Here is a 24597-nt window from a genome sequence, read left to right as displayed (position 1 = left end):
CGTTGAAGATACACCCCGTGAGGTCAGACTGTAAATGACTGGTGGAACTTGTGGAAAGTCCCTTCAGTGTGGTACGACGCCATTGGAAGGCAAAACACCAAATGATGCACTCGACCCAACATGGTCGAAAACTTGAGCGACCAGTCTGGGGGGTGAGTATGGAGAGTTATGTGCACTGAAATGTCCTTGATTAGTTTGCAAATGAGGCAATACTGGACCAGGTCATGGTTGATAGTGGCCGGGTGCATTTTGCGGTAATGGCGATGCTGCACATGGCACCACAGTAACTGTTGTTGCAGCCCATTGAGAGTCAAAGTACATGTACAGGTGCAGATCACTTTGAGCATTATACAATCGATCAGTAGGTACATAGTCCTGAATATTGTTCACTTCAAACTTAACATGGTGGTGAGCACAGTCTGGCGACACAAAACCTGAGTCCATTGTTTGTGGAGCACTTGACCATTGTAAAGCGACAAAGTTTGAAGTTAACATGGCTGGAGATCACAAATTGCTGTGAATTAATGTAAAACTGGTCATTAGTGAAGGAATGAAGAGGTCCAGCGATCGTTGTTGAGCTTCCAAATCTTCGAACAAAGCGTTTGGTGCATGGTGGTGTGCACATAACCTGTTGATGCTACAACACCCGGTGCAGTAGTCGCAGAAGACGTGCAAACTTCATGGTCACAAGTATGGAAACGAGGTGCATGTAGAGGTATACTGAACAAACTGTCCCACAAATATCTGCACATAAATACACATTTCCACAGTAGTCGTACACAATACACAGCAAGAGACATCAATGCAGACTCTTAGAAAATACATGGAGGCTCGAATGTCCGATCTCATGTTTTTCATGGTCGATATGACCTATCGAGGCCACATACCATATATGTGAACACTTTTTAATCCATTCTGGCATGAACCCTATGTACTTATTTTGCAATATAGATAGGCAAAACAAATGCTGTGTGATGCGAGGGAGGTTGGTTGGTTGTTTTCGGGGAAGGAGACCAGACAGTGAGGTCATTGGTCTCATCGGATTAGGGAAGGACGGGGAAGGAAGTCGGCCGTGCCCTTTGAAAGGAACCATCCCGGCATTTGCCTGGAGCGATTTAGGGAAATCACGGAAAACCTAAATCAGGATGGCCGGACACAGGGATGTGAGGGAGGTGTTGAACAGCATACTTAGTACACAAAACAATGTTTCAGTATTCAATGTGAAAGCTAGGGAGAAAGTTACCTTTTTGTTGGAGCGTGTGATGAGAAATCTAGGGAGGAAACTGAAAGATGTGGGTGGATCCACTTCCACATTCCTGTATGGCTGCACCCTTGTTGGTCCAGTCGACTTACAAGAGATCATAGGTGCTGCGTAATGTACTCAAACATCTGTCAACTACATCAATTCTTTTGGTCAGTACCCGTCATTGTGAGTTTCTTGAGTCTTTTCACTCATCATTGTACACTTAGGCTCTGAATATTTTTCCTTCTCTTTTAATGATTTTGAAGGTGCGACTTTATAGATGTAAACAGGCAATTTGTAACTCTAGTAATTTACATTGCTTCTTCACTTATCTCTATAGTTTAGTGTTGTAATATTGTAGTTTTGACTTTGTATCACTTCTCTCGAACAGAATGTTACACATATCTGGAAATATGACTGCCATGTCCTCATATATGTATAGATTATGACTTGAAATCTCCCCCATGGACCATGGACCTTGCCGTTGGTGGGGAGGCTTACGTGCCTCAGTGATATGGATAGCCATACCATAGGTGCAACCACAATGGAGGGGTATCTGTTGAGAGACCAGACAAACGCGTGGCTCCTGAAGAGGGGCACCAGCATTTTCAGTAGCTGCACCGGCAACAGTCTGGATGATTGACTGATCTGGCCTTGTAACACTAACCTAAATGGCCTTCCTGTGCTGATACTGCAAAAGGCTGAAAGCAGTGGCGTCCTCTTGGGTAAAATATTCTGGAGGTAAAATAGTTCCCCATTAAGATCCCCTGGCGGGGACTACTCAGGAGGACATTGTTATCAGGAGAAAGAAAACTGGTGTCCTACGGGTCAGAGCGGTTCCTGAACAGGGGCCCAGCCTTTTCAGTAGTTGCTGGGGCAACAGTCTGGATGACTGACTGATCTGGCCTTGTAACACTAACCAAAATGGCCTTCCTGTGCTGGTACTGCGATAGGCTGAAAGCAAGGGGAAACTACAGCCGTAATTTTTCCCAAGAGTATGCAGCTTTACTGTATGGTTAAATGATGATGGTGTCCTCTTGGGTGAAATATTCTGGAGGTAAAATAGTCCCCCATTTGGATCTTTGGGTGGGGACTACTCAAGGGGGCATTTTATCAGGCGAAAGAAAACTGGCATTCAATGGGTCAGGGTGTGGAATGTCAGATCCCTTAATCGGGCAGGTAGGTTAGAAAATTTAAAAAGGGAAATGGATAGGTTAAAGTTAGATATAGTGGGAATTAGTGAAGTTTGGTGGCAGGAGGAACAAGACTTCTCAGGTGAATACAGGGTTATAAGTACAAAATCAAATAGGGGTAATGCAGAAGTAGGTTTAATAATGAATAAAAAAATAGGAATGTGGGTAAGCTACTACAAACAGCTTAGTGAACACATTATTGTAGCCAAGATAGATACGAAGCCCATGCCCATCACAGTAGTACAAGTTTATATGCCAACTAGCTCTGCAGATGATGAAGAGATTGATGAAATGTATGATGACATAAAAGAAATTATTCAGATAGTGAAGGGAGACGAAAATTTAATAGTCATGGGAGACTGGAATTCAATAGTAGGAAAAGGAAGAGAAGGAAATGTAGTAAGTGAATATGAAAAGTGGGTAAGGAATGAAAGAGGAAGCTGCCTGGTAGACTTTTGCACAGAGCATAACTTAATCATAGCTAACACTTGGTTCAAAAATTGTGAAAGAAGGGTGTATACATGGAAGAAGCCTGGAGATACTGGAAGCTTTCAGATAGATTATATAATGGTAAGACAGAGATTTAGGAACCAGGTTTTAAATTGTAAGACATTTCCAGGGCCAGATGTGGACTCTGACCACAATCTATTGGTTACGAACTGTAGATTAAAACTGAAGAAACTGCAAAAATGTGGGAATTTAAAGAGATGGATCTTGGATAAACTGACAAAACCAGAGGTTGTGGAGAGTTTCAGGGAGAGCATTAGGGAACAATCGACAAGAATGGAGGAAACAAATACAGTAGAAGAAGAATGGGTAGCTTTGAGAAATAAAATAGTGAAGGCAGCAGAGGATCAAGTAGGTAAAAAGACAAGAGCTAATAGAAATCCTTGGGTAATAGAAGAGATATAAAATTTAATTGATGAAAGGAGAGCATACAAAAATGAAGTAAATGAAGCAGCCAAAAAGGAATACAAACATCTCAAAAATGAGATCGACAGAAAGTGCAAAATGCCTAAGCATGGATGGCTAGAGGACAAATGTAAGGATGTAAATGCGTACATCACTAGCTGCCTACAGCAAAATTAAAGAGACCTTTGGAGAAAAGAGAACCACTTACATGAATATCAAGAGCTCAGATGGAAACCCAGTTCTAAGCAAAAAAGGGAAAGCAGAAAGGTGGAAGGAGTATATACAGGGTCTATACAAGGGCGATGTTCTTGAGGACAATATTATAGAAATGGAAGAGGATGTAGATGAAGATGAAATGGAAGATATGATACTGTGTGAAGAGTTTGACAGAGCACTGAAAGACCTAAGTTGAAACAAGGCCCCAGGAGAAGACAACATTCAATTAGAACTACTGATAGCCTTAGGAGAGCCAGCCATGACGAAACTCCACCTTCTGGTGAGCAAGATGTAGGAGACAGGCGAAATACCCTCAGACTTCTAGAAGAACGCAATAATTCCAGCCCCATAGAAAGCAGGTGTTGACAGGTGTGAAAATTACTGAACTATCAGTTTGTTAAGCCATGGCTGCAAAATACTAAGATGACTTCTTTACAGACAAGTGGAAAAACTGGTAGAAGCTGACCTTCCAGATGGTCAGTTTGGATTCCATAGAAATATTGGAACCTGTGCTGCAATACTGACCCTAAGTCTTATCTTAAAAAATAGATTAAAGAAAGGCAAACCTACGTTTCTAGCATTTGTAGACTTAGAGAAAGCTTTTGACAATGTTGACTGGAATACTCTCTTTCAAATTCTGAAGGTAGCAGGGGTAAAATACAGGGAGCCAAAGGCTATTTACAATTTGTACAGAAACCAGATGGCAGTATAATAGTCAAGAGGCATGGAAGCGAAGCAGTGGTTGGGAAGGCAGTGAGACAGGGTTGTAGCCTATCCCTGATGTTATTCAATCTGTATATTGAGCAAGCAGTAAAGGAAACAAAAGAAAAATTCGGACTAGGAATTAAAATCTATGGAGAAGAAATAAAAAGTTAGCGGTTTGCCGGTGACATCGTACTTTTGTCAGAGGAGGCAAAGGAGCTGGAAGAGCAGTTGAACAGAATGGACAGTGTCTTGAAAGGAGGATATAAGTAGAACATCAACAAAAGCAAAATGAGGATAATGGAATGTAGTCGAATTAAGTCGGGTGATGCTGAGGAAATTAGATTAGGAAATGAGACACTTAAAGTAATAAGGAGTTTTGCTATTTGGGGAGCAAAATAACTGATGATGGTCGAAATAGAGAGGATATAAAATACAGACTGACAATGGCAAGGAAAGTGTTTCTGAAGAAGAGAAATTTGTTAACATCGAGTATAGATTTAAGTGTCAGGAAGTCGTTTCTGAAAGTATTTGTATGGAGTGTAGCCGTGTATGGAAGTGAAACATGCATGATAAATAGTTTAGACAAGAAGAGAACAGAAGCTTTTGAAATGTGGTACTACAGATGAAAGCTGAAGATTAGATGTGTAGATCGCATAACTAATGAGGATGTATTGAATAGATTTGGGGTGAAGAGATATTTGTGGCACAACTTGACTAGGAGAAGGGATCACTTGGTAGGATGTATTCTGAGGCATCAAGGGATCACCAATATTTAGTATTGGAGGGCAGCATGAAGGGTAAAAATCATAGAGGGAGACCAAGAGATGAATACTCTAAACAGATTCAGAAGGATGGAAGTTGCAGTAGGTACTGGGGGCTGAAGAAGCTTGCATAGGATAGAGTAGCTTGGAGAGCTGCATCAAACCACTCTCTGGACAGAAGACCACAACAACAACATGGCTTGAATAGTAGATATTTTTCTTGTGTTTTTTGTAATATGTTGTGTATGGAATACTTCTATACATCTGTATTGTATCTTTTGACATCATTTTGTATTCCATTTGGCAAACCTTATAATAGGTCACAAAATATTGTAAACACATTGTTTGCAAGTTATATGAGGGGATATTGTAACGAGACATCCTCTTATAGCATTACTTTTCCTCAACAGTAGTTGTTGATACCAGAACTATTTTTCGAATTTTGGACAGGTCAGTATTTTCTCAGCAGCTTTTCAGAAAAAATTTATATAATTTTGTGCACAATATGTTGTATTTCAGCTAAAATTTATGAAAAGGAATCACTTTATTTTTTATGTTGCACTGGATAAGAACTAGCTCTGAATGTACAGTTAAAATTATTGTTTTTAGAAACATTTGAAATTATGAATTATTTGACACAGTGAAAATTTCTGTTATTAATTATGCAATCTAGTACTATTTATTGTGTTTATTTTGGGACTCATTTATGAAATAGTAATAGAAATTAATACAAATTCATTTGTCAAGAAAAATTGTAAACCTCTGGAATATTGTTATTACCACAGAGTGAAGGAGTAGTAAGCGTACCTCTGGTGTGATCAGATGTATTTTTGTATTTTGAGTGAACAATGTAATTTTGGCTTTGTTAATGTGAAAATTCAAAAGATTGTATGATATAATAAAATGTGACACAATATACAAACTTAAAAACAAAAATTCTACAACAACAATCTTCAAAATTATTTAGATCTTTTCAACCATGAGCTAAAATGTGAGAATTTCAGCTTCAAGAATCAGGCCCCTAGACAAGAAGAATGGGAACCAACTCTACACGAAAAGATAAGTAAACTAAAAAGTTTATTGTAATCTTACTTGTCTCAAATCTTCAGAAAAAACTTTGCTTATTGTGGACAATAGTTGGAAATAGGATGGAGGGGGCTACATTACAAGATGCAAGTAGGGCTTTGCTATTGGGTAAATAAAATGGAAATATCGTGTGGCTAGGGCCTCCCGTCGGGTAGACCGTTTGCCTGGTGCAGGTCTTTTGATTTGACGCCACTTCGGCGACCTGCGCGTCGATGGGGATGAAATGATGATGATTAGGACAACACAACACCCAGTCCCTGAGCGGAGAAAATCTCCGACCCAGCTGGGAATCGAACCCTGGCCCTTAGGATTGACAGTCTGTCATGCTGACCATTCAGCTACCGGGGCGGACTGCTATTGAGTAATTGACAACCTTATACATGTTTACTTTCTTGGGCCCTATGTTCACCGTGCTGCCTGTTTTGCAGGAATTTATGCAGTTTTCTATTATTATTACGGGTGAAGGAGAGATGAACATGGTTATCGTATGTTGCATTTGTTGAATGGGAAGCATAATTGGCACACACTTTTTCAAATTTATTGTAAGTGCCAGTACTGAAAAGTAACCTGCTTGTGTATAACTACTATTTTCATGGATTCAAAGTCATGATACAGATTTCTTCAGACATGCTTAGCTGCTTGATTGTGTTTGCTTCCATGAGCTACGATGCTAAGAAGGTGCATGGACTGACACCTGTTGGGTTACTGCGTATTAAATTTTGGTCTACAATGGAGGCAAAGTTACTCATATAACAGTTGAACTAGTGTACATTGCTTTGAGTTTGTCACGCTCGATTTCAAATCAGTAATATCACCAAAAAGAATGGGTAGATGTTATTTCAGACAGAAATGTTCATGGACAGAGCATATGTAATTAAATCTGAAATATATTTTCATTTAAGTAGTAATACTAATAATCATGTAAATGTATATACACTGAAGTACATAAAATAATTCTTAGGCTGTTGTAGCCATGTATCATTAAATAGAAAGCAGTTTATTACTTATTGATATTTATCACATTATTATACAGAAGACATGGAGAAATCTGATTTTATACACCATTTTATGTGATATTATTAATAATATACAAATTAACAAGTTCTGCTAAGAAATTTGTCAATGGAATAGGCATTGGTCACTAATAAATCCTGTATTTTCCTCTTAAACAGAACTTTTTAGAAGCTAAACTTCTTGCGACTATTGAGAAGTTAATGAAAATGTGTTTCTGAGTAATGAACATAACATCTGGACCAGTGAAAGTGACTTCAAATCTCCAAGTACTATGTTCTTATTCCTAGTATCAATGTTCAGTTATCTGTCTGAAAAAGAGATATATTATTTATTTCATTAAGGAATAAATGTATTGGGAAGCAGATTTTAGTATCCTCATTTTCTTGATCAGGCCTATGCAGTCTGTTCTTGAGTTTATGTTGCAAATATTTCATATACTTATTTTTGGGCTTAGAAAACTTTGGCTTGTTTTGATTAATATGGGTGAGAACTGAAATCTGAGGTTCCTTTATTTCCCAGGTCCATAAAACTATTATACTACACCTGAGTCATTTTGGGGCATGAATTTGCATATAGTTTTAGGAAAGACACTATAGGTTATCTGAAATTGAGTAGACCACATCTATATCTACATCTATACTCTGCAAGCCATCGTATGGTGAGTAATAAGGGTACTTTGCCTACCACTGCCATTTCCCACTTTTCCTGTTCCAGTTATGAGTAGTCAGGAGTAGGATCAATTGTTGGTAAGGCTCCATGTGTGCTCAAATGTCCTAAATTTTACCTTCATGTAATTTTCAGGAGATTTACATAGAGGAAAGCAATATGTTGATGGAAACTTCCCGATAGATTAAAACTGTGTGCAAGACCAATGCTCAAAACTGGGATCCTTGCTTTGTAGTCAAGTACTCTACTAATTGAGCTACCCAAGCATGACTCCTAACTCATTCTTACAGTTTTACTTCTGCTAGTACTCATCTCCCCAGCAGTGAAGGCAGGTAGTGAGCCACACTTAGGTAACTCGGTTGGTAGAGCATGTGCCCACAGAAGGCAAAGGTATCAGATTCGAGTCCTGGTTCGACATGCAGTTTTAGTCTACCAGGAAATTCCATATCTGCACACACTCTGCTGCAATGTGACAAAATCATTCTGAGATATACTGGTTGATTCTGCTAGGAACGTATGCTCTCAGAATTTTAACACTAAACTACACCATGATGCATAATGCCTCTGTCATAGCACCCACTACAATGAGTTGGCTGAGCATGTCAGTGACACTTCAATGTGTGTTAAATGAACCTGTGAAAAAATGTGCTGCTCTTCTTCAGATACTCTCTACTTCCTGCATCTGGTATTGATCTCAGACAGATGAGCAATATTCAAATATTAGCTGAATGGGGGTTTTGTATCCTACCTCTTGTATCTGCTTTATCCCTATGTAGCCCAGTTGTGTTACATCTCACTTAAAGAAACTTATTCATGTGAGTACATCTCTTGCACTAAAAGCATTTCTTCACTCTGATTTCCAGCACTTATTTTAGCAGAGATGGAAGTAAATGAGATTGAAAATAATTCAAGTGATATATATCTGGTAACCAAACAATGTCAACAACAGGTAGGAATACCAACAATGTAAGAAAAGACAGATTGCTTCTTACCATAAAGAAGGCACATCAGGCTGCAGACAGATGAAATTAAAAGACACTTACATAAAGCTTTCTGCCACAGCCTCCATCAGTAAAAGAGAGACATACACCATTCGCACACACACAAGCAAGCACACCTCATGCACACACGACTGCCAACTCTAGCATCTCCAGCTGCAATGCAACTATCACATGGGATGCAAGCAATCTGGAGGGGTTGGGGAAGGGAAAGGGATAGTAGTGTACAGATGGGAAGAGACATGAACACTGTCTGGTGGAGTGTGCAGGGACTAGACTGTCAACAGGAGCAGTGTCAGGGGCAGGGAGGTTAGCAAAAAAGGAGAGGACAAGAGAAAACAGGTGGATGTGTTGGCAGAGGGCTGCAAAAAGACAGGTTGGGAGTTGAGAATAGTGAGGAAATGATAGGACAGAGGGGGTGGAAATTGTTGGGTGGAGAGTGTGGGGGCAGTATATTACCATAGGTTTAGGCCATGATAACTATGTGAGCAGAGAATGTGTTGTAAGGATAACTCACACCTGTGCAGTTCAGGAAAGCTGGTGGTGGAAGGAAGGATCGACATGGCTCAGGTAGTGAAGCAGCCATTGAAATAAAGTGTGTTATGTTCAGCTTAATGTTGTGCCACAAGGTGGTCTACTTTGTTCTGGGTCACAGTTTGGTGGCATTCATCCTGGTGGACAGCTGGTTGTCACTAGTACTAGCATAAAAAGCTGTGCAATGATTGCAGCAGAGTTAGTAAATGACATGATTGGTTTCACATGTGGCCCATCCCCTGATGGTGTAGGATAAACCTGTGACAAGACTGGAATAGGAAGTGCTGTGTGGGTGGATTGAGCAGGTTATGCACCTGGGTCTTCCACAGGGATATGACCCTTGTGGCAAGGGGCTGGGACTGAGAGTGACATAGTGATGGACTTGGATGTTGTGGAGGTTGGGTGGGCAATGGAACACCATTTTGGGAGGGATGGGAAGTATCTTTGGTAGGATGTCCCTGATTTCAGGGCACCATGATGGGTAATCAAAGCCTGGCAAAGGATGTGGTTCAGACGTCCCAGTCCAGAGTGCTACTGGGTGATGAAGGGGACACTCCTTTGTGGCTGGTTCTTCAGGGTGGTGGGAAGATTGGGGATTTGAGTGGAAATGGCATGGGAGATCTGTTGTGGACTACATCTGGAGGGTTGTGCCTGTCTTTGAAGGCCTTGGTGAGATCCTCAGCATACTGTGTAAGGGAGTTTTTGTCACTGCTATGCTGCCCCGAGGTGGCCAGGCAGTATGGCAGGGATTCTTTGGTGTGAAAGGGATGACAGCTGTCAAAATGCAGCTTTTCTGAACTGCACAGATGGAAATCGTCCTTTAAACACATTCTGCACTGCCATAATTATCCTGGCCTAAACCTACAGTAACATACTGTCCCCACAGTCCTCACCCATCTTTCCCAGCTCCTCTCCTTTTTGCTCCTTTTTCCTCACCTCCCTTTCCCATAACCTCCTAAAATTATGCCTGTTGGCTGTCTAGTCCCTGTACACTACACCAGAAAGCATTGGCCTCTATTCCCACTCATACTCTACTATCCCTTCCCTTTTCTGCCCCCTCCAGATTGCTGCTTGCATCCGATGTGATATTTGCATTCTGGTCCGAGATGCTGGAGTTGGAGCTGGAGTTGGCAGTCATGTGTGCATGAGATGTGCTTGCTTGTGTGTGTGAATGGTGTATGTCTTTCTTTTACCGATAGCAGCTGTGGCCAAGAGGTTTATGTAAGTGTCTTCTAAATGTGCCTGTCTGCAGCTTGACATGTCTTCTTTATAGTAAGTATCAATCTGTCTTTTCCTACACTGTTGATATCTAGTAACTTTTTTTTCATGAAAATTAGCTGTTGACATTATGTAGACTTTTAGAGTAGGACATCTATATATAATCCACAAGCCACTTTACAATGCATGGTGGTGGGTACTTCACACCAAAATTATCAATTTTCTATCTCATCCTCTTTAGATATTTGGGGCAGGGGGGGGGGGGGGGGGGGGGGGAATAATGTTCATCTATAAACATCTGCATGTGCCTTAATTTCTTCTATTTTATACTTATGACCCTATCCCATATATTCATTAGTGGCAGCATAATGATAGCATAGTCTTCTTCAAATACAGATTCTCTAAATTTACCCAACAGAGTTTTGTGAGAGCTGCATTGTCTTTCTTGTAAGGGTTTCCATTTAAGTTCCCCAGTAATTATTATTACATTTACATACGTACAAAAAATTAATCTAATAGCAGTTTCAGGAACTTCTGAAGATAATTTGCACTTGGTGATGCGAATATTTGTAAAATAAAACAAGTGGCAAGTTTGTAAGATGAAAACCAAATGACAGTTTAAAGAAGTTAAGTTTTAACATCTTGTCAGTAATGATAATGCCAGAGTCAATCAACCATGTAATGAGTATTGTGGGCTATAGAAATGTAAATAACATGTGAGTGGCTAATACAGTCATGCCATCAGGATGAAAGAAGAGGATCATAAATTCCACTGGTGTCAAGTTGACACTTGGCAATGCTCATAGGTATGCATCATGTCTCAGTTTCACATAATACAAGAAATCCTTCCAGCTATGAATCACTTAGAAAGTCTGAGGAAAGGAGAAAAGTATCTTCACTTGCTTCATTTTCAATAAAGCTAGTTTTCCTTCAATTAAGCCTAAGCTTGAAGATTGTTCTCAAATATATATTAATTAATGAAATTGAAATGGAGAATTATTAGTTGTCAGTATTAGACTGGAACCCTCTAATGATCTAATATTTCAATATGTGTAATCAGGTGTGTGGGTACAGGGAAACATTTTACATGTTATCTTTAATGGTAATAATCACAGTTCCTCTTCCCTTTCTGATAATAATGCTAGAAAAGAAAATGAGTACTCACACATCCATTGCATAGTGTCTTACTTTCCTCCAGTCAATTCCTGGCTTTGCACGGACTGTTGTCACACAGTCTAGGAGCGTTTCTCCCTCACAAGGAAAAAATTCAAGACCAAGCTTACGAACACCAGCACGGACTCTCTCAGCATTTTCATGATGCCTCTTCCATCTGTTTTCTAACCCTTCCTCTACAATTTCAGCTAGAGCTTCACGTAATCCAAAAAGAAGATTCATAGCCAAAGTATAGTGATACCTGAAACAAAAACAAGAGTGAATATTTACCAAATATAAACAGCAAAAGACTGGACCAAATGAAATTTCAGAATGAAATACACAAAATGTCAGGTTCACATCAACTTGATCTGTCAGCGATCAATTATCTTATTTTAGTGCTCCTGATGAAAGTCCCATATCATCCATACAGCTACAGCTTTCATATATTTAACCAAAAATTGCTACAGATCCAGAGGGTCTAACTCCCTCCTTCCCCTGAACCTCATACCTTCTGAAACACAACATCAAATTATAAACATATATACAAAGAAAAACAGTTCCCATATTCCACTTCTTTATATTGTGATATTAACCCTAGGATGCCCAAGCCTTTTTTTCTAACTTGGGTGCCTAAGGGGGAGGTTCGGCAAGCCCACAGGTATTAAATAAGTTTACTGACGAAAAATTACAACTTTCAAAATGGTTTATGTATTTTAACTAAGGCATCGGCTTATAAATGTTGTTGATTGTTATAAATATTGGATTGAGTGAATAAAAAATTGACATATTACAATACAAAATACAGATGTGTTCATATACAATAGACTACTCTGAGTCCTCAACTTCAAGGCAAGAGACACACTTCACAATTTTTTCTGAATGTGTGTTACATACATGTTTATGACACTGTCCACAATACTGTTTTGGTTTACTTAGATTGTTGTACTTCTGCTTCTTTGTTTTAGCTTCTCATACACAAATATGGCACCAACCTTTCCCTGCAGGAGGCTGACGTGCTTCTGTTGTCACTTCTTTGATTTTCTTTTGTAGAATAGTCTCCATCGATTGAACAATTTGGTTAGATAACCCTCTTGCATTGGCACTTCTTTCTTCTACCTACAATTACACTAGTTCAATCCCAGCTTGCAGAAGATAAAGTTTCCGTTTGTTGTGTTTCTTTTCATTCCATCTTGGATGTTGCTGGATGAATATGGTGGTTGTATTGATAGCGCAAATGTCGATGAGAGAGTAAAATACAGATAGAGGCCATCTCTTTGTTCCCCTCTTGCAGGTGTACATACGCGCCATTTGATCAATGGTATCAATTCCACCTTTAGTGGAATTATAATATGCATTTATCTCGGTTTTATTCTTCTCTCCTCCAATAGTGCATTTATCTTGATGCATTGTAGACAACATCAGTAAGTTTTTACTTGGTTTCGTTTTTGCTGTGTAGGACACTACAGTTACTGGAGGCCTACCTGTTGATGGGTCTGTGAACAAGAACATTGATGAATATAGCTCTCGATTTGACGTGTTCTTCATTATGTCTGGAATATGCTTCCTGTTTGACTGGAGAGTTCCTACTGTAGTAACTTTGTAGTCTTAGTATAACTCTTCCACCAAATCCACCAATGTGTAGTATTGGTCTGTAGTAATATTTCGACCAGTATTTTTCACAGGTGCTACCAGACGTTTGACGACTGCTGCAGAACCCCATTCTTCTTTCGGCAAATTCTGAACATTACCTGCATAGGGTTCCATATTCAAGATGTATCTGTCAACTGCATCGGACATCATGCGTATAAGAACGCCGTACTTGCCCGGTTTATCCTTCATAAATACTTTGAAGCGGCAGCGCCCTCTAAACAAGCTCAGCACCTCATCAATGGTGAGGTGGACCCCTGGCTTATACAATAGTGGAAACCTATCATTCACTTTGTTGAAAACATCACGGATTGCTGTGAACTTGTCTGCTTCCCTTCTTAGCTGGCAGGTACTTTTGTCATCAAACCTTATGATTGCAATAAGTACCTTGAAACGTTCTCTTGCCATAATACCCTTGTAAACTGGCCGACCCATTAGGTCTGACCAAAGATCATGTACACTGACAGAATTGTCCTTATTTGCCCCTATAAGTATCAGGATTCCTATAAAGGCATAAATTCTTTCTCATTAGTCAAAGTAACATTTCGCCTAACTGCCTCTTCGTTTGAATGTTTTACTATAACATCCATGATGTCAGGCATAAGAAGTAACTTCAAAGCTTCCCCAGGTGAATGGCAAACACCAGCTGGAGTTACTCCTGCCTGCTCTCTTACTATATTAGCAACAGACCTCCGAGGAATTCTAGGCTGTGTGGTTACATACCTTCTTCCAGACTTGGCCACAATAACATCCTGATGGTCACTCCCTGAAGCTGTGCTATCTTCATCTTCTCTAACATCCACATCACTTTCCCGATCTGAATCATACTCCATAACACCATCCTCATATTCACTTTCACTCCCCGAGTCAGAATCGTCATCTAAAATTTCATTCAGAACTCTTTCTAAACACGAGTCACGTATTCTTTTAGTCATTTCTAAGTCTGGGCGTGAACAGTAGCGAACTGCACTAACTCCCTGCTAGTTTACAAGATAAATAACAGCTGACTGACATCAACAATCACTTCCTCTGAAAGTAAACCAATTGTTGTGAATATCAAGAATACCAACCCACAAAGAACTAACTTGCATTGTTCTAGGGATGAGAAATACGAAATCCTACTAAGGGAAATTTTCTATAGCATAGAAGCCCAAAGGACGGAGGGGGAGGGGGGGGGGGGGGGGGTTGTTGGACCCATAATACGTTTATTTATTTTTTCTTTCTACAAAATATATTGATACTAACATTTCATAAAATAGCCGACAAACAATAACTCAAAGGCAATATGTAGTATGAAAGTTACTTGGGCAAAATCAGGGGACATAAAAAATTGTGGGTTCAACGAACCTCCACTTTAGGCGTCCTAGGGTTAAAAGCAAATATTCAAATGTAAAATGCTGTACCTTTCTGCATGTTGCAGCAAAGTGTGTTAGTATCCCATTTATTAACTGATTTAATAAATCAAGTATGTTGTTGTTGTTGTTGTTGTTGTTGTGGTCTTCAGTTCTGAGACTGGTTTGATGCAGCTCTCCATGCTACCCTATCCTGTGCAAGTTTCTTCATCTCCCAGTACCTACTGCAACCTACATCCTTCTGAATCTGCTTAGTGTATTCATCTCTTGGTCTCCCTCCACGATTTTTACCCTCCATGCTGCCCTCCAATGTTAAATTTGTGATCCCTTGATGCCTCAGAACATGTCCTACCAACCGGTACCTTCTTCTCGTCAAGTTGTGCCACAAACTCCTCTTCTCCCCAATTCTATTCAATACCTCCTCATTAATTATGTGATCTACCCATCTAATCTTCAGCATTCTTCTGTAGCACCACATTTCGAAAGCATCTATTCTCTTCCTGTCCAAACTATTTATCGTCCATGTTTCACTTCCATACATGGCTACACTCCAACACATACTTTCAGAAACTACTTTAAGAGTCTCATTTCCTAATCTAATTCCCTCACCATCACCCGACTTAATTTGACTACATTCCATTATCCTCGTTTTGCTTTTGTTGATGTTCATCTTATATCCTCCTTTCAAGACACTGTCAATTCCATTCAACTGCTCTTCCAAGTCCTTTGCTGTCTCTGACAGAATTACAATGTCATCGATGAACCTCAAAGTATTTATTTCTTCTCCATGGATTTTAATACCTACTCCGAATTTTTCTTTTGCTTCCTTTACTGCTTGCTCAATATACAGATTGAATAACATTGGGGAGAGGCTACAACCCTGTCTCACTCCCTTCCCAACCACTGCTTCCCTTTCATGCCCCTCAACTCTTATAACTGCCATCTGGTTTCTGTACAAATTGTAAATAACCTTTTGCTCCCTGTATTTCACCCCCGCCACCTTTCAATTTGAAAGAGAGTATTCCAGTCAACATTGTCAAAAGCTTTATCTAAGTCTACAAATGCTAGAAACATAGGTTTGCCTTTCCTTAATCTTTGTTCTAAGATAAGTCGTAAGGTCAGTATTGCCTCACGTGTTCCAATATTTCTATGGAATCCAAATTGATCTTCCCCGAGGTCGGCTTCTACCAGTTTTTCCATTCGTCTGTAAAGAATTCATGTTAGTATTTTGCAGCTGTGACTTATTAAACTGATAGTTCGGTAATTTTCACATCTGTCAACACCTGCTTTCTTTGGGATTGGAATTTTTATATTCTTCTTGAAGTCTGAGGGTACTTCGCCTGTCTCATACATCTTGCTCGCCAGATGGTAGAGTTTTGTCAGGACTGGCTCTCCCAAGGCTGTCAGTAGTTCTAATGGAATGTTGTCTACTCTCGGGGCCTTGTTTCGACTCAGGTCTATCAGTGCTCTGTCAAACTCGTCACGCAGTATCATATCTCCAGTTTCATCTTCATCTAAACCTCTTCCATTTCCATAATATTGTCCTCAAGCACATCACCCTTGTACAGACCCTCTAAATACTCTTTCCACCTTTCTGCTTTCCCTTCTTTGCTTAGAACTGGGTTTCCATCTGAGCTCTTGATATTCATACATGTGGTTCTCTTTTCTCCAAAAGTCTCTTTAATTTTCCTGTAGACAGTATCTATCTTACCCCTAGTGAGATGAGCCTCTACATCCTTACATTTGTCCTCTAGTCATCCCTGCATAGCCATTTTGCACTTCCTGTCGATCTCATTCTTGAGACGTTTGTATTCCTTTTTGCCTGCTTCATTTACTGCATTTTTATATTTTCTCTTTTCATAAGTTAAATTCAGTATTTCTTCTGTTACCCAAGGATTTCTACTCGCCCTTGTCTTTTTACCTGCTTGATTCTCTGCTGCCTTCACCACTTCATCCCTCAAAGCTACCCATTCTTCTTCTACCATATTTCTTTCCCCCATTCCTGTCAATCGTTCCCTAATGCTCTCCCTGAAGCTCTCTACAACCTCTGGTTCTTTCAGTTTATCCAGGTCTCATCTCTTTAAATTCCCACCTTTTTGCAGTTTCTTCAGTTTTAATCTACAGTTCATAACCAATAGATTGTGGTCAGAGTCCACATCTGCCCCTGGAAAAGTCTTACAATTTAAAACCTGGTTGTTCCTAAATCTCTGTCTTACCATAATATAATCTATCTGAAACCTGTTAGTATCTCCAGGCTTCTTCCATGTATACAACTTTCTTTTATGATTCTTGAACCAAGTGTTAGCTATAATTAAGTTGTGCTCTGTGCAAAATTCTACCAGGCGGCTTCCTCTTTTATTTCTTACCCCCAATCCATATTCACCTACTACGTTTCCTTCTCTCCCTTTTCGTACTATCAAATTCCAGTCACCCACAACTGTTAAATTTTTGTCTCCCTCCACTTTCTGGATTTTTTTTTTATTTCATCATACATTTCTTCAATTTCTTCATCATCTGCAGAGCTAGTTGGCATATGAACTTGTACTACAGTATTAGGCGTGGGTTTGTTTTGTATCAGTGATTAATAAATGCATGTTCGATACTTAGTGTGTGCTACCTCCAACCAATCCTATGTGATAATCACAGTGGTGACCCCAACATGGTCATTGTCTCAGCCCAAGTTATTTTGTGCTTGTGTTCATCATTTATGAACTTCGTTTGCCAGCCCGCACTGTTTCCACCACAATGGATCTAACAGTGTATTTTGGTGCAAGTGTAGCCGACCCCATTAACTATGCTTGTGACCACGAGTGAACAAGTGTACCTACTTCGAATTTGGTTAAAAGTGAACAATAATTTATGCCTGGCCTCGCTGGCAGCCACTTAACCTCACTTGGCACAACACGCCACCACCTAGTGTGTCAGCACAACAACAGCAACAACATGGACAGCGCACACTGCCTAATGACTCTAGCACCGCGGTTGCACCATGACTGCCTTCCACTAACTTTTGTAATGGCGCCGGCCATTCCACCCATGCTGGTTACATGGTCAGCCCCACCGTGGCTTCACCACGACTGCCTCCTGCCCACTTTTGCAACAGCACCTGCCATTACACCTGCACCGTATTCTTCGCCAGGCCTGCAGATTGGACACACTGTGCTGACTTATACACCTGCTCCCTCCGCACCATGTGCTGCATGCAGCCACTGCCCCTGCCCCAAGCAAACCTCGGGTGACGCACCATTCACCACTACTGCACTTGCAATGTTGGAGGCCTCCTGATCTGCTCGCACCAATCTCCATCTGCCGGTGTTTCCTCAACGTGTGCTACCTGGCAAGTTTCCTAAGCTACCTGCTTAGTAAAAAGATAACCCAAAGACTTGGTTCACCTTAGTGGATCACCTACTGGATGTCCACGGCATTTCGGATGACAATGCCCATTTTGTCTGCCTTGTGAGCCACCTCCATGCTCGTACAGACCTCATCAGCAACTTGCTTCTCTCACCACTTGCCTCACACAAATACTTGATGGCTAAAGCATTGCTTATCAAGTGCCTTTCTTGCTCTGCGGCAGAGGCTATCCACTACATTATTCATGAAGAGCACCACGATGACCACATCCCTTCGCAGCACCTACATGCGTTAACTGATGATCAAGGATTACCTGACACTGCGCTTTGGACACTGTGGATAGTCAAGATGCCTTTGTATCTGCAACTTCATCTACTGTCTCATGTCACTGAACCACTAGAGGTTCATTTATGCATGGCAGATCAGGCTTATGCTATCATTTGTCACCGACACTACCTGTCATGAACGACATCTCCATCACTCAAAGTTGGCACTCCTGCACCTCCGGATACATGCCCTGCTGGCAGAGGTCAGCGTGCTCACCTCGGCGTCTCAGCTGCCAGTCAGGAGCTGCCACCTAGTGGCCTACAGGAGGTACTGACTGTGGGCTCCCAACAGCCACTGACCTTGCCCGAGCAGCAATCTGATCAGCTACCAGCCTCCCACTTTGCTGATTCCACACTACTTATGGGGATGCTGCCTGCAACTGCCACACACCTTGCACCAAGTATGTTTCGGCACCATGTCCCGCCACTTTCCTTCATGGCACCTATCGTCTGATGCTGCACCACTTGCTTCAGTGATGCGACACCTCTATGCCACAGACATGTCAAAGGGCATCCGCTTTCTCCTCAACACTGGCACCAATTTTAATGTAACCCTTGCCAAGCATTGTTGTTGTTGTTGTTGTTGTTGTGGTCTTCAGTTCTGAGACTGGTTTGATGCAGCTCTCCATGCTACCCTATCCTGTGCAAGTTTCTTCATCTCCCAGTACCTACTGCAACCTACATCCTTCTGAATCTGCTTAGTGTATTCATCTCTTGGTCTCCCTCCACGTTTTACCCTCCATGCTGCCCTCCAATGCTAAATTTGTGATCCCTTGATACCTCAGAACATGTCCTACCAACCGGTACCTTCTTCTCATCAAGTTGTGCCACAATCTCCTCTTCTCCCCAATTCTATTCAATACCTCCTCATTAGTTATGTGATCTACCCATCCAATCTTCAGCATTCTTCTGTAGCACCACATTTCGAAAGCTTCTATTCTCTTCCTGTCCAAACTATTTATCGCCCATGTTTCACTTGCATACATGGCTACACTCCATACAAATACTTTCAGATACGACTTCCTGACACTTAAATCTATACTCGATGTTAACAAATTTCTCTTCTTCAGAAACGATTTCCTTGCCATTGCCAGACTACATTTTATATCTTCTCTCCTTCAAATATCATCAGTTATTTTGCTCCCCAAATAGCAAAACTCATTTACTACTTTAAGAGTCTCGTTTCCTAAAGTAATTCCCTCAGCATCACCCGACTTAATTTGACTACACTCCATTATCCTCGTTTTGCTTTTGTTGATGTTCATCTTATATCCTCCTTTCAAGACACTGTCAATTCCATTCAACTGCTCTTCCAAGTCGTTTGCTGTCTCTGACAGAATTACATTGTCATCGGTAAACCTCAAAGTATTTATTTCTTCTCCATGTATTTTAATACCTACTCCGAATTTTTCTTTTGCTTCCTTTACTGCTTGCTCAATATACAGATTGAATAACATTGGGGAGAGGCTACAACCCTGTCTCACTCCCTTCCCAACCACTGCTTACCTTTCATGCCCCTCAACTCTTATAACTGCCATCTAGTTTCTGTACAAATTGTAAATAGCCTTTCGCTCCTTGTATTTTAAGCCTGCCACCTTTAGAATTTGAAAGAGAGTATTCCAGTCAACATTTTGAAAAGCTTTCTCTAAGTCTGCAAATGCTAGAAACATAGGTTTGCCTTTCCTTAATCTTTGTTCTAAGATAAGTCGTAAGGTCAGTATTGCCTCACGTGTTCCAATATTTCTATGAAATCCAAATTGATCTTCCCCGAGGTCGGCTTCTACCAGTTTTTCCATTCGTCTGTAAAGAATTCGTGTTAGTATTTTGCAGCTGTGACTTATTAAACTAATAGTTCGGTAATTGTCACATCTGTCAACACCTGCTTTCTTTGGGATTGGAATTTTTATATTCTTCTTGAAGTCTGAGGGTACTTCACCTGTCTCATACATCTTTTGTCAGGACTGGCTCTCCCAAGGCCGTCAGTAGTTCTAATGGAATGTTGTCTACTGCCTGGGCCTTGTTTCGGCTCAGGTCTTTCAGTGCTCTGTCAAAGTCTTCACACAGTATCATATCTCCCATTTCATCCTCATCTACATTCTCTTCCATTTCTATAATATTGTCCTCAAGTACATCGCCCTTGTATAGACCCTCTATGTACTCCTTCCACCTTTCTGCTTTCCCTTCTTTGGTTAGAATTGGGTTTCCATCTGAGCTCTTGATATTCATACAAGTGTTTCTCTTTTCTCCAAAGGTCTCTTTAATTTTCCTGTAGGCAGTATCTATCTTGCCCCTAGTGAGATAAGCCTCTACATCCTTATCTACATCAGGAGAAAGAAAACTGGTGTTCTACGAATCGGAGCGTGGAATGTCAGATCCCTTAATCGGGCAGGTAGGTTAGAAAATTTAAAAAGGGAAATGGATAGGTTAAAGTTAGATATAGTGGGAATTAGTGAAGTTCGGTGGCAGGAGGAACAAGACCTTTGGTCAGGTGATTACAGGGTTATAAATACAATATCAAATAGGGGTAATGCAGGAGTAGGTTTAATAATGAATAAGAAAATAGGAGTGCGCGTTAGTTACTACAAACAGCATAGTGAACGCATTATTGTGGCCAAGATAGACACAAAGCCCATGCCTACTACAGTAGTACAAGTTTATATGCCAACTAGCTCTGCAGATGATGAAGAAATAGATGAAATGTATGACGAGATAAAAGAAATTATTCAGGTAGTGAAGGGTGACGAAAATTTAATAGTCATGGGTGACTGGAATTCGTCAGTAGGAAAAGGGAGAGAAGGAAACGTAGTAGGTGAATATGGATTGGGGGGAAGAAATGAAAGAGGAAGCCGCCTTGTAGAATTTTGCACAGAGCATGACTTAATCATAGCTAACACTTGGTTCAATAATCATAAAAGAAGGTTGTATACCTGGAAGAATCCTGGAGATACTAAGAGGTATCAGATAGATTATATAGTGGTAAGACAGAGATTTAGGAACCAGGTCTTAAATTGTAAGACATTTCCAGGGGCAGATGTGGATTCTGACCACAATCTATTGGTTATGAACTGCAGATTGAAACTGAAGAAACTGCAAAAGGGTGGGAATTTAAAGAGATGGGACCTGGATAAACTGAAAGAACCAGAGGTTGTAGAGAGTTTCAGGGAGAGCATAAGGGAACAATTGACAGGAATGGGCGAAAGAAATACAGTAGAAGAAGAATGGGTAGCTCTGAGGGATGAAGTAGTGAAGGCAGCAGACGAGAGCCAATAGGAATCCTTGGGTAACAGAAGAAAAATTGAATTTAATTGATGAAAGGAGAAAATATAAAAATGCAGTAAATGAAGCAGGCAAAAAGGAATACAAACGTCTCAAAAATGAGATCGACAGGATGTGCAAAATGGCTAAGCAGGGGTGGCTAGAGGACAAATGTAAGGATGTAGAGGCTTGTCTCACTAGGGGTAAGATAGAAACTGCCTACAGGAAAATTAAAGAGGCCTTTGGAGAGAAGAGAACCACTTGTATGAATATCAAGAGCTCAGATGGCAACCCAGTTCTAAACAAAGAAGGGAAGGCAGAAAGGTGGAAGGAGTATATAGAGGGTTTATACAAGGGTGATGTGCTTGCTGACAATATTATGGAAATGGAAGAGGATGTAGATGAAGATGAAGTGGGAGATAAGATACTGCGTGAAGAGTTTGACAGAGCACTGAAAGACCTGAGTCGAAACAAGGCTCTGGGAGTAGACAACATTCCATTAGATCTACTGATGGCCTTGGGAGAGCCAGTCATGACAAAACTCTACCATCTGGTGAGCAAGATGTATGAGACAGGCGAAATACCCTCAGACTTCAAGAAGAATATAAAAATTCCAATCCCAAACAAAGCAGGTGTTGACAGATGTGAAAATTACCAAACTATCAGTTTAATAAGTCACAGCTGCAAAATACTAACGCGAATTCTTTACAGGCGAATGGAAAAACTGGTAGAAGCGGACCTCGGGGAAGATCAGTTTGGATTCCGTAGAAAGGTTGGAACACGTGAGGCAATACTAACCTTACGACCTATCTTAGAAGAAAGATTAAGAAAAGGCAAACCTACGTTTCTAGCATTTGTAGACTAAGAGAAAGCTTTTGACAATGTTAACTGGAATACTCTTTTTCAAATTCTGAAGGTGGCAGGGGTAAAATACAGGGAGCGAAAAGCTATTTACAATTTGTACAGACACCAGATGGCAGTTATAAGAGTCGAGGGGCATGAAAGGGAAGCAGTGGTTGGGAAAGACTGGCAATGGCAAGGAAATCGTTTCTGAAGAAGAGAAATTTGTTAATGTCAAGTATAGATTTAAGTGTCAGGAAGTCGTTTCTGAAAGTATTTGTATGGAGTATAGCCATGTATGGAAGTGAAACATGAACGATAACTAGTTTGGACAAGAAGAGAATAGAAGCTTTCGAAATGTGGTGCTACAGAAGAATGCAGAAGATAAGGTGGGTAGATCACGTAACTAATGAGGAGGTATTGAATAGGATTGGGGAGAAGATTTGTTTGTGGCACAACTTGACTAGAAGAAGGGATCGGATGGTAGGACATGTTCTGAGGCATCAAGGGATCACAAATTTAGCATTGGAGGGCAGCGTGGAGGGTAAAAGTCGTAGAGGGAGACCAAAATATGAATACACTAAGCAGATTCAGAAGGATGTAGGTTGCAGTAGGTACTGGGAGATGAAGAAGCTTGCACAGGATAGAGTAGCATGGAGAGCTGCATCAAACCAGTCTCAGGACTGAAGACCACAACAACAACAACAACATCCCTATGTTTGTCCTCTAGCCATCCCTGCTTTGCCTTTTTGCACTTCCTCATTTTTCAGATTGTATTCCTTTTTGCCTGCTTCATTTACTGCATTTTTATATTTTCTCCTTTCATCTATTAAATTCAATACATTTTCTGTTACCCAAGGTTTTCTACTAATCCTCGTATTTTTACCTACTTGATCCTCTGCTACCTTCACTACTTCATCCCTCAGAGCTACCCATTCTTCTTCTACTGTACTTCTTTGCCCCATTGCTGTCAATTGTTCCCTTATACTCTCCCTGAAATTCTGTACAACCTCTGGTTTAGTCAGTGTATCCAGGTCCCATCTCCTTAAATTCCCACCTTTTTGCAGTTTCTTCAATTTTAATCTGCAGTTCTTAAGCAATATATTTTGGTCAGAGTCCACATCTGCCCCTGGAAATGTCTTACAATTTAAAACCTGGTTCCTAAATCTCTGTCTTACCATTATATAATCTATCTGATACCTTTTAGTATCTCCAGGGTTCTTCCATGTATACAACCTTCTTTCATGAGTCTTGAACCAAGTGTTAGCTATGATTAAGTTATGCTCTGTGCAAAATTCTACCAGAGGGCATTTTCTTTCATTTCTTACCCCCTATCCATATTCACCTACTACGTTTCCTTCTCTCCCTTTTACTACTCTCGAATTCCAGTCACCCATGACTATTAAATTTTCGCCGCCCTTCACTATCTGAATAATTTCTTTTATCTCATCATACTTTTCACCAATTTCTTCATCATCTGCAGAGCTAGTTGGCATATAAACTTGTGCTACTGTAGTAGGTGTGGGCTTCGTGTTTATCTTGGCCACAATAATGTGTTCACTATGCTGTTTGTAGTAGCTTACCCGCACTCCTATTTTTTTATTCATTATTAAAGCTACTCCTGCATTACCCCTATTTGATTTTGTATTTATAACCCTATATCCACCTGACCAAAAGTCTTGATCCTCCTGCCACCGAACTTCACTAATTCCCACTATATCTAACTTTAACCTGTCCATTTCCCTTTTTAAATTTTCTAGCCTACCTGCTCGATTAAGGGATCTGACATTCCATGCTCCGATCCGTAGAATGCCAGGTTTCTTTCTCCTGATAACAACGTCCTCTTGAGTAGTCCTCGCCTGAAGATCCGAATGGGGGACTATTTTACCTCCGGAATATTTTACAAAAGAGGATGCCATCATCATTTAACCATACAGTAAAGCTGCATGCGCTCAGGAAAAATTGAGGCTGTAGTTTCCCCTTGCTTTCAGCTGTTCACAGTACCAGCACAGCAAGGCCGTTTTGCTTATTGTTACAGGGTCAGGTCAGTCAATCATCCAGATTGTTGCCCCTGCAACTACTGAAAAGGCTGCTGCCCCTCTTTGGGAACCACTTGTTTGTC

The 24597-nt window shown here is 40.6% G+C and overlaps 1 protein-coding gene across 1 annotated transcript in view; it reads right to left on the bottom strand.

Moving 5' to 3' along the window:
• LOC124789787 (alanine--glyoxylate aminotransferase-like) overlaps positions 1–24597 on the bottom strand; it is a 106434-nt gene that overhangs the window by 12061 nt on the left and 69776 nt on the right. Inside the window, exon 7 of the mRNA XM_047257256.1 lies at positions 11712–11960. Within this exon, the coding sequence (XP_047113212.1) occupies positions 11712–11960 (249 nt within the window). The remainder of the gene's footprint in view (positions 1–11711; positions 11961–24597) is intronic.

This window comes from Schistocerca piceifrons, chromosome 3, assembly GCF_021461385.2.
Source record: "Schistocerca piceifrons isolate TAMUIC-IGC-003096 chromosome 3, iqSchPice1.1, whole genome shotgun sequence".
Lineage (NCBI taxonomy): Eukaryota > Metazoa > Arthropoda > Insecta > Orthoptera > Acrididae > Schistocerca > Schistocerca piceifrons.
The sequence above is the reverse complement of the archived record's forward strand: the minus strand, read 5'-3'. Positions and strand labels throughout refer to the sequence as shown.